Source organism: Oncorhynchus mykiss, chromosome 15 (genome assembly GCF_013265735.2).
Source record: "Oncorhynchus mykiss isolate Arlee chromosome 15, USDA_OmykA_1.1, whole genome shotgun sequence".
In the NCBI taxonomy this organism is placed as follows: domain Eukaryota; kingdom Metazoa; phylum Chordata; class Actinopteri; order Salmoniformes; family Salmonidae; genus Oncorhynchus; species Oncorhynchus mykiss.
Window position 1 is genome coordinate 61,124,070 of NC_048579.1, and position 10,184 is coordinate 61,134,253.

Genomic DNA, 10,184 nt, shown 5'->3' on the forward strand with positions numbered 1-10,184 from the left:
TATATATATACACTACCATTCAAATGTAGAAATGTCCTTGTTTTTGAAAGAAAAGCACATTTTCTGTCCATTAAAATAACAACAAATTGATCAGAAATACAGTGTAGACATTGTTAATGTTGTAAATGACTGTTGTAGCTGGAAACAGCTGATTTTTTATGGAATATCTACATAGGCGTACAGAGGCCCATTATCAGCAACCATCACTCCTGTGTTCCAATGGCACGTTGTGATAGCTAATCCAAGTTTATCATTTTAAAAGGCTAATTGATCATTAGAAAACCCTTTTGCAATTATGTTAGCACAGCTGAAACTGTTGTTCTGATTAAAGAAGAAAAAACACTGGCCTTCTTTAGACTAGTTGAGTATCTGGAGCATCAGCATTTGTAGTGTATATTGAACATATCTGAGGGGACACGTGCCCATGGAAATGATGCCTCTGGGTCGAGCCGCCATGCAGGTGAGCATTTTTTGTCATGAATCTTGTTCTGTAGGCAGCTCTGCAGAGTGTTCACCAGCTGACACATACACAAAGTCATAAAATCTGATTTAAAATGTATTAACCCTAACCTTAACCACTCTGGTAACCATTATACCTAACCCTAACCTTAAAATATGACCAAAAAGCTACTTTTTGTTTTCATGAATTATAATATAGAGAATTTTAACTTTGCAGCTGGCCCATCTAGTGGAAATTGCTCGGTTCTGCCTCAAGGACAAGACTCATCCTTATAAAGCCTGTGCTCCCCCTGCCATTGTAGTTTTGGCAATTAAGCAGGATTTGGCTTGGCAGTAGGGTTTGGTTAAACCAAGGGATTTGGGTTGGGAGCATGGTTTTAAAACTTTATAAGGTATTCAGGGTAAATCTGAGACTTTTTAAAAACTACGAACACATGCGGCTCTTGGATGTTGTCCACACAGCTGTCATAGGCGATGGATCCTCCTGTTTCTTTAAGAGGTGGTGTCAGACAGCTGGAGTTTCCCACAGTGTAGTCTCCAACCAGCACACGACAAACAAACATGGACCTCACTCCGGACTGGCTGGTATAGTAACTAGCATCCCTGGCAAAGTAATTTCCTGAAATAAATGAATAATGTTTAGCTTAGATTTTCTTTTACAAAAAATGTACTTTATAAAACTAGTTTTGTTGCTTGGAATATATGACTGTGTATTTGGAGAATGTATTGTTTAATTATACTATTGCTGCATTCACGTGCCCGTCGGAAGGGGGAAACTTCCCAATAAGGAAGTTGTAAATCTGACATGATCTGACATGATTGTGTTTAATGCAGCTAGAACTTGTCAGAATTGTTCTACTTAGTAGTATGATATGTTATGTTTGGTGTGGTTACATAAAACAGAGGTCACTTAAGGCAAAAATCAAGGGTGGTTGGTCCGGGTGGATGGGTAAGCTTATAATGCGAATGTCTAGCAACCCAAAGGTTGTATGTTTGAATCTCATCATGGACAACTTTAGCAATTTAGCTAATTAGCAATTTTGCACTACTTACTACTTTTCAGCTTCTTTGCAACTACTTAGCATATTAGCTAACCTTAGCCCTAACCCCTAGCCTAGCTGAAGTTAGCCACAGCAAACATATTGTACGATATGGAGTGTCTTGATTTTATGTACAGCATAATATAAAATGCTTACTTGTGCTACTTTGAACTCTGAATTAATTTTGTGAATGTGGTGTAAGTGCTTCTTAAGTCAGAACAATTCTTCAACCAATAAGATTTTAGCTAGCTAGATAGAATTAGGTAGCTAGATAGCATTATATAACTTGCTTAACATTGACTATATGGTCAACTAGCTGTCATGTATTGTCATGTTGTGTCTTGTTTCTGTCCTTTCTCTTCACCCTGTCTCCCTCTGCTGGTCGTTTTAGGTTACCTTTTCTCCCCCTCTTTCCCCCAGCTGTTCCTTGTCTCCTCCTAACTACCTCGTCACCCCTTTTCCCACCTGTTCCCTTTTTCCCTCTGATTAGTCCTCTATATCTCTCTCTGTTTTTGTTTCTGTCTTTGTCGGATTCTTGTTTGTGTTATTTATGCCTGAACCAGACTATCGTCATGTTTGCTGCAACCTTGTCCTGTCCTGTCGGAATCTGCCGGTCCATCTGAGCCTACGTTTGTTTTGTTATTAAAGAAGCTCTGTTTACGTTAATTCGCTTTTGGGTCCTCATTCACGCACCGTAACACTAGCTACATTATCAACATTAATAAGTTGTAATTGTCAAACTGATTTTGTGTCATCTTTTGGTTGAAAAGGTAAAAGGTCAACGATGAAACCTCACAACTCGGAAACTTTCTCCCACATTTCCACTTTAAGAGTTGGGGTAATTAAGAGTTGTGGTGTCATTCAAGTGAAACATACAAATTGGAAACGTATATTTACCAAAATTCAGATAGCACGTGAACGGACCAGATTTTGCGATTTATCCATAATAATCTATATTCACAGACATAGACAATCAAATTGTGTCAATACAACAGTTATTGATTTGGGTATTGCATATACACAGTACTGGCATCATACCTTTTCCATAGGGAATGTCATTGTTTCTGCACACTCTCCAGTCTAAGTTGTCTTTGCAAATTCTGTCAACATGTTCAGAGACAGTTCCATGGAAAAGCTGTTTCTCCATGATGCTTGTCCCTGAGGATTTCATCTGATCTCTTTGCCTAAAAAGGAATATGTTGGAATTGATTTATTACAGTAGGCAATCATATACATTTTAGTAAGACTAACAAAGGTGCCATTCAAATGTTCAAATGCAGAATCACTGTGTATCTACTGTACAGTATTTGAATACTGATATATAGAAAATCACTTTGTTCATAAAAGGGAACGTTCATCCAAATTACAGTTTACCCTGTAGTTTTTCACACTTTATGTCCAAATAATCCTAAAGTATCTCAAATTGATTGTGCAGCTCAGTTAAGATACTTATAGATGTTGGCATGAAGCTCAAAAAATCTAAAATTGGTACCATTGACTTGAATGGAATGCTGTCTTACCTTATCCATGGACTTCATTCAGGGTAAGGAAACCACAATGTAATTTGGGTGAACTATCCTTTCAACTGTATGATTTAATTTTGCATAGAGATCAGCTTCCATCAGTTTTAGTAAATATGATCCATATCTTACATTATTTTCTAAATGTTGATAGCATAAAAATAAAAAATATGAGTCAATCTGAACCAGCTACAGTAAGAAGAAAAAACTAAATAGAGTTGTATTTTGAGTGAACTATCTCTTTAAAAAACATACAGCTCATAGAAGTTCCATTGGTAAAGGTTTTGTACTCTCTCAATGGTGAGTATGTGAAACCCCACAGCGGTTTTCTCAAAATGGGCCTTAATGTCTTTGTGTTCAGCTGTTGAGCTTGGCAACAAAACCATCTGTGAAGACATAGAAAACCCCCTCATAAGATCATTCATAATGATACATGCTTCTAGACAACACAGAATGGTTTTGCATGCTACACCATCTTTCCTGAAGGATACGATTGCTGGTCTTATTCAAACAAGTTTATCTGATCATTTAATGTAACATCACATCCACAGTGAACATTGTCACAATGCATGTATGTTTTATGCTTTTTGGGTGTTTTTCCATTACCTCAAAGCCGTTCCTAGGCAATCGAGACTGGTCCCAGTAAGGTGGCACAATCGACGTGTTGGTATTAGATATGCTTAAGGAAGAAGTGAGGGGATACAAATTGTCATCAATGATCACATTGTCCTCATCATGCCACAAAGGTAGCTAATACCTATCTGGAGACTCACTCAATATCACCCCTAGTGAACCAAAATCTAATTACATAATCTTGCCCAGATTATTTCAATGCAGTATTTTTTTTTAGAAAACCAATAATTCAGTTTGCTGTATTTCATTCTTACCAAATTGCTCTCTGAACATCTCTGTGAGATTTGAAGATCGGACGTCTTCTTACCAGTCTTTGGGTGTGTGAGCTCTTGTTACTCTGGATCATGTCTAAAAAATAATATATTTCTCAGTTCAGAAAGTAAATAAGGTAGATACTAAAGCAGGTAGATAATATCAGCCTACCTTCCAAATTGACTTCATAGGTGTGTCGTTCAGTAGTGAACTCAAACACTGAGCCAAGAGACGGATCACTGTACACCCTCTCTAGGTCCTCCATAGTCTTAGTACACACACACACACACACACACACACACACACACACACACACACACACACACACACACACACACACACACACACACACACACACACACACACACACACACACACACACACACACACACACACACACACACACACACACACACACACACACACACACTTTAGGGATACTTTCTTCTTTTCTTTGTGCCATATTAGAGGGTGAAATTAGGTATCACTACATACTGATGACCAAAATGCGTTCCAGCATTCATCCTCTTCTTCCCAGTACCAAGCCCACTCGGTAGCAAGGACAGCTTCTGGTTGGTCCAGGGAGGAAACCGTAGCAAGTCGCCGAACTTTGCTGTGACCGCGGATCATGAGGATAAAATTCACCGGTGGTATTCCATGGCTAGGGCATAAAAAACACTTTCAAGGCTTTTACTTCATTTTTACATATTTAGTAATTGTCTCGGTTTAAAATAGATACCTCTCGGTCTTTGCTGGGTCACAGTAGTCTCTCTCAATGCCCTCATTCTCTGGGATACATGACCAACCAAGTCCATTCTCCACCTCCCATTGATATGGCATAGTAGAATGGACACCCATGCACACATCTTAAATATAAATCAATATCAGTGCAATAAACCCATATTGATTAAGTCAGGGAAATTAGAACATACATTTTTGTCAAAAGACTGTAAAGAAGAATTTCTATCACAAATGGTGCATTTCCACTGATAATACCGCAGTGTTGTACTGTACCTCCTTCAAAGCAACGTCCAAAAAGGAAGCCATGACAAATGTCTTTTTTTTCTGTGAAAAATGTAAGATTTCACATTTCAATATCAGATTAGGTTGCAAAACTTGCAAGTTTTTTGAAGACCATATGAAGTTAAAGTGCAGAAATACAGTAACATAAACAAAGCATTACATTCTAGAATCTCAATAATTATGTAAGTAAGACCTTCAGAAAGTTTTCATACCCCTCAACTTGTTCCACAATTTGTTGTGTTACAGCCTGAATTCAAATTGGATTAAATAGATTTTTCCTCACCCCTCTACAGACTATAGCCCATAATGACAAAGCAAAAACATGTTTATAGAAATGTTTACTAATGTAGTGAAAACTAAATATCTAACTTACACAGTAGTCACACCCCAGAGTCTATATCTTGTAGAAGCACCTTTGGCAGTGATTACAGCTGTGAGCCTCTCTGGGTCTCTAAGATTGGGCAACATTTGCCCATTATTCTTTTCAGAATTCTTCAAGTTCTGTCAAATTGGTGATCATTACTAGACAACCATTTTCAGGTCTTGCAATAGATTTTCAAGTGGATTTAAGTCAAAACTGTAACTCAGCCACTCTGGAACATTCACTTTATTCTTGGTGAGCAACTCCAGTGTAGATTTGGCCTTGTGTTTTAGATTATTCTCCCGCTGAAAGGTGAATTCTTCTCCCAGTGTCTGGTGGAAAGCAGACTGAACCAGGTTTTCCTCTAGGATTTTGCCTGTGCTTTGCTCCATTATATTTCTTTTATATTCTGAAAAACTCCCCAGTCTCTAATGATTACAAGCATACCCATAACATGCTGCAGCCACCATTATGCTTGAAAATATGGAGAGGGGTACTCAGTAATGTGTTGTATTGGATTTTCCCCAAACATAACACTATTCAGGACAAAAAATGTATTGCTTTGCCACATTTTTTGATAGTATTACTTTAGTGCCTTTGTGCAACCAGGATGCATGTTTTGGAATGTTTTTATTCTGTACAAGCTTCCTTCTTTTCACTCTATCAATTAGGTTAGCATTGTGGATTATCTACAATGGTGCTGATCCATCCTCAGTTTTCTCCCATCATAGCGATTAAACTGGGGTGGCAGGGTAGCCTAGTGGTTAGAGTGTTGGACTAGTAACCGAAAGGTTGCAACTTCAAATCCCTGAGCTGACAAGGTACAAATCTGTCATTCTGCCCCTGAACAGGCAGTTAACCCACTGTTCCTAGGCAGTCATTGAAATTAAGAATTTGTTCTTAACTGACTTGCCTAATTAAATAAAAGGTAAAATAAAACAAATTAAAAAACTAACTGTTTTAAAGTCACCATTGGCCTCATGGTGAAATACCTGAGTGGTTTCCTGCGTCTTTGTAGTGACTGGGTGTATTGATACACCGTCCAAAGTGTAATTAAGGTATATTCAATGTCTGTTTTTTTACCCATCTACCAATAGGTTCCCTTATTTGCGTGGCATTGGAAAACCTCCCTCCTCTTTGTGGTTGAATCTGTATTTGAAATGCACTGCTCGACTGAGGGACCTTACAGATAATTGTAGGTGTGGGGTACAGAGATGAGTCATTCAAAAATAATTTTCAACACTATTATTGTACACAGAGTTAGTCCATGCAATTTAAGAGCATTTGTTAAGAAAAATTGTACTCCTGAATTTATTTGGGCTTACCATAACAACGGGGTTGAATACATATTGACTCAAGATTATGAATTTGTAACATTATATAAAAACATAATCCCACTTTGACATTATGGGTTATTGTGTGTAGGCCAGCGACAAAAACATCTAAATGTAATCCATTTTAAATGCAGGCAAAATGTGGAAAATGTCAAGGGGCTTGAATACTTTCTGAAGGCACTGTGTATCCATTGTGGCAAGTAGGCTCAAAATAAATGGGTCATTCGACAAATAGTGACTTTAATGTCACTTAGACAATACGTCTGTAAATAAACCACACAATTGAACAGTTGGATCACATACATCTACACTCTAACTAAACCATGTTAAAATTCCAATAGCAGTGTTTTTTTTCTGAAAATCTCTATTTTAACCCACTTGAACCCAAGATCTACCCATGTTTTCACCATCATTGTAAAGCCCTAGTTATTTTAACATTTTAGGGAAAGTAAATACTGAAGATTTTTAGCTTATTTCATGTGATTAGTAAACCCTTTACTAAGTTTAAATTCAACCTTGTTATGCGAACTGGACTCTCGTTTTAATATGGTAAAACTATTCCTTTAAAAATATGTTTTTCATAACAAACACTGAATATTAATAGTTAAATCATAGTTAAAAATCTGGTTCTACGCTGTGGCTATTTTCTGGTGTTTTGAAGTGGAAAACAGAGCATGTCGAGCGTAATACATCAACCCTGTTACCCATAGATAGATAGACTAGAAATATTTTAACAAGTTCAAATATTGTTGTTAAGCTTGCATTCAATTTCTCCTCACTGTTACATAGAACAAGCTTCCATTCCCCCGGTCACAAAGTGAATTTTGGCCGATTTAAGATTCAATTGTCAACCTTGTTGACTTGCCTAGTTAAATAGAGGTTACATTTAAAAATGTAAATTAAATAAAAATTGTTATGGTCAATCCTGTCACTTTTATTGTCACCTTTTAATAGTAATTTTTCTTAATTGAACCTCTTCAGATGGGGCAACTTTATGACAGAATGTTAAAATTAGGTGGAATAAATGGTTATATTTGACAAGATTACACTACCCAAAACGCACTCTAATCTAGGAATGAATCAAATATGTATATTTAGCATTACTAATAATGTAATGAATGATTTTGTAATTTGTGTAAATGCATTAGCTAGAGGGAAAATTAAACAATATTTTTAAAACAATATTTTGATAATTTCCCAAATTGGGCTCATTGGCAGCACCTTTCATGATTTTATGAAATGGGTAGTTCTGTAGCAAAGTCTCAGCATATCCCATGGCATCATTGGTATTCCCAGTGATCTCAATCTCTCTTTTGTCCACATCCTCACGAATATGAATATGGAAAGCCATACTGTGTGCAAAGAGACAATAAAAAGAAAAAGAACAACAACAACAACAACAAGTCATTTACTCACCCGTTTCTTTGCCATCACATTATTTTTTTTTGCATATGCTACAAAAGTCTATATGGGTCCGCTAATACAGGGCTAGTAATGTGTGTATGTGTAGGACCCTCGGCTATGTGTAGAACCCTCTGTAAAACCCAAAAAGGGTTATACCTGGAACCAAAAGGGTTCTACCTGGAACCAAAAATTGTTACCCTATGGGGACAGCCAAATAACCGTTTTAGGTTCTAGATATCACCCTTTTTCTGTACAAGATAAAGTCAGTTATAAAGTAAGCCTCAAAACAAGAAGTGAGAATGCTTACCTTGTAGTAGCTAGTAAGACACAGCCTCAATTGTGCGCCAAGATTATGACACTTAGAATATGTTGTTTATATCGTACAAGGAAATAGCAAAGGGTTTACCGTAAATGACCATGATAAGCCAAAGCATAATTAACTATCAATAAAGGAGCAATGTCCCTGGTGTGTTCACCATGCACTTTGCCCTTTGATGGAAGGAAATAAGGAAATACCTGACTCATCCCTCTAACTCCTGACATCCCTCTGACAATTTCTGACAATTTCTTCAAATGTAGGTGCCACATATATACAGTATTGGTTAAGGTAGTCACAGGAACCTGGGTTTGAGTCCAGGTCAGTACCCTCTGAATTAGTTACAATGTGTACCAGAAGTGGGATTGCACTGCTGGGAGGACATGGAAATTGTTTCCCATCAGTACATGCACAATAGACTTAAGAGTAAAGCGCAGGCACTCACTGTCCAAAGGAAGACATTAGTGTAGGCAGCGACAGTTAAACTGAAAGACGTCCTTTTTGAACTTTTCCTGTTGAGAAGCGATATCCCGAGTTTTGTAGACACAAAAGCCACAGGGCATTCTAGGAGTTGGTCCGATGGTATGAAGTGATGTCATTGGCCTCAACATTAAATATCAAATCTGAACACATAAACAAAGTTTAAAATGAAACGATTGTTTTTATCTTGACAGTTTGTAAACGCCATTTCTAGGCCATGACGTTTACAAACTTAAGGTAAAAACAATCGTTTAATTTTAAACTAGGTTAATGTGTTCAGATTTGATATTTAATGTTTCATTCCTAACAGTCTAAAGAATATCAACGTTTTAAATGCAGCCTATTCATTTGCTTTTCTGTATCAGAATACTTAATTCTATGCACACCATGTCATGATCATACCTCACCCAAGAAATCAAAGAAAAACCAACACTAGAGGAGTGCACACAAATCAAATCGTTATTTGTCACATGCTTCGTAAACAACAGGTGTGACCTAACAGAGTACGGCAGCACGACAGAGGCAGATGACTGGCGCCAACACACCACATTCACTTGGACGAACTTCCAGAGCAAGAGAGAGATGGATGTGTAGAGCTCTTCAAGGCAGCAGGCTGCAATGGAGAGGCACCCAAGAGTAGTTCTCTTAATTACACTCTATTCATATATTCGACCCAGCACAATTGGAAGCGTCCAGGAAAGAGAGGAAGAACTGTGTGCACATCCTCCCTGACGAGGATTAGTACAGGTGCAGTGCCTTCAGAAAGTATTCATACCCCTTGACTTTCGCCACATTTTATGTTAAAGCCTGAATTCAAAATGGATTAAACAAAAAATTCTCAGGGAGAAAAAGTTGTAGATTCATGCGTAGAGTGTGGCAGATGTTTATTACACCTTCCCAGAAGGCAGAAATCGAGGTCACAGGCAAGCAATGATCAAACACAGGTAGGCAGTCAAAAACAAACAATACCTCACAACCATACAAACAGAAAGAACTGAACTAAACAGGGAGCTGATGAGACTATGTGAGAAACGAACACAGGTGAAATCATTGAACAAAAATGAAAGACATGGCTACGTTCCAAAACACAAAGAAACAGGGCTACGTTCAAAAACACAAAGAAAAAGAACACAAGGTTGACTAAGAAAAGAAAAGCAGAACCTTACAAAACTGAGATTTGGTGTCGCTGATCTCCACACAATACCCCATAATGTCAAAGTGGAATTTTGTTTGTAGAATATTTTAGAAATGTATTTAGAAAAATAAAAGCTGAAATGTCTTGAGCCAATACGAATTCAACCCCTTTGTTATGGCAAGCTTAAATAAGTTCAGATGCCTTCTGAAGGCACTGTTCATGTCAAT

General features: G+C 37.5%; 1 protein-coding gene across 2 annotated transcripts; it reads right to left on the bottom strand.

Annotated features, from left to right (window-relative positions):
• Positions 1-595: 595 nt before the first annotated feature.
• On the bottom strand, positions 596-8,461 carry LOC110490500 (protein mono-ADP-ribosyltransferase PARP12). Of its 2 annotated transcripts, XM_036944886.1 has the most exons (11): positions 8,334-8,461; positions 7,844-7,974; positions 4,919-4,969; positions 4,644-4,770; positions 4,400-4,565; positions 4,076-4,172; positions 3,907-4,000; positions 3,626-3,698; positions 3,275-3,405; positions 2,538-2,683; positions 596-1,078 (listed from the first exon to the last, which is right to left on the bottom strand). In XM_036944886.1, exons 2-11 carry the CDS (start codon positions 7,971-7,973, stop codon positions 837-839), a joined length of 1,257 nt encoding a protein of 418 aa, XP_036800781.1. In that variant the 5' UTR covers position 7,974; positions 8,334-8,461; the 3' UTR covers positions 596-836. The 2 variants fall into 2 exon arrangements, with proteins under 2 accessions (XP_036800781.1, XP_036800782.1); XM_036944887.1 differs by lacking the exon at positions 7,844-7,974 and having other exon boundaries at positions 8,334-8,365.
• Positions 8,462-10,184: the final 1,723 nt, after the last annotated feature.

Coding starts and splice junctions, on each gene's coding strand:
- LOC110490500 (XM_036944886.1), bottom strand. CDS start 7,973: ATGGCTTTCCATATTCATATTCGTGAGGATGTGGACAAAAGAGAGATT. Junction 4,566..4,643: donor GACCCAGCAAAGACCGAGAG/GTATCTATTTTA, acceptor TTTATGCCCTAG/CCATGGAATACCACCGGTGA. Junction 3,406..3,625: donor TGCCTAGGAACGGCTTTGAG/GTAATGGAAAAA, acceptor ATGTCTTCACAG/ATGGTTTTGTTGCCAAGCTC.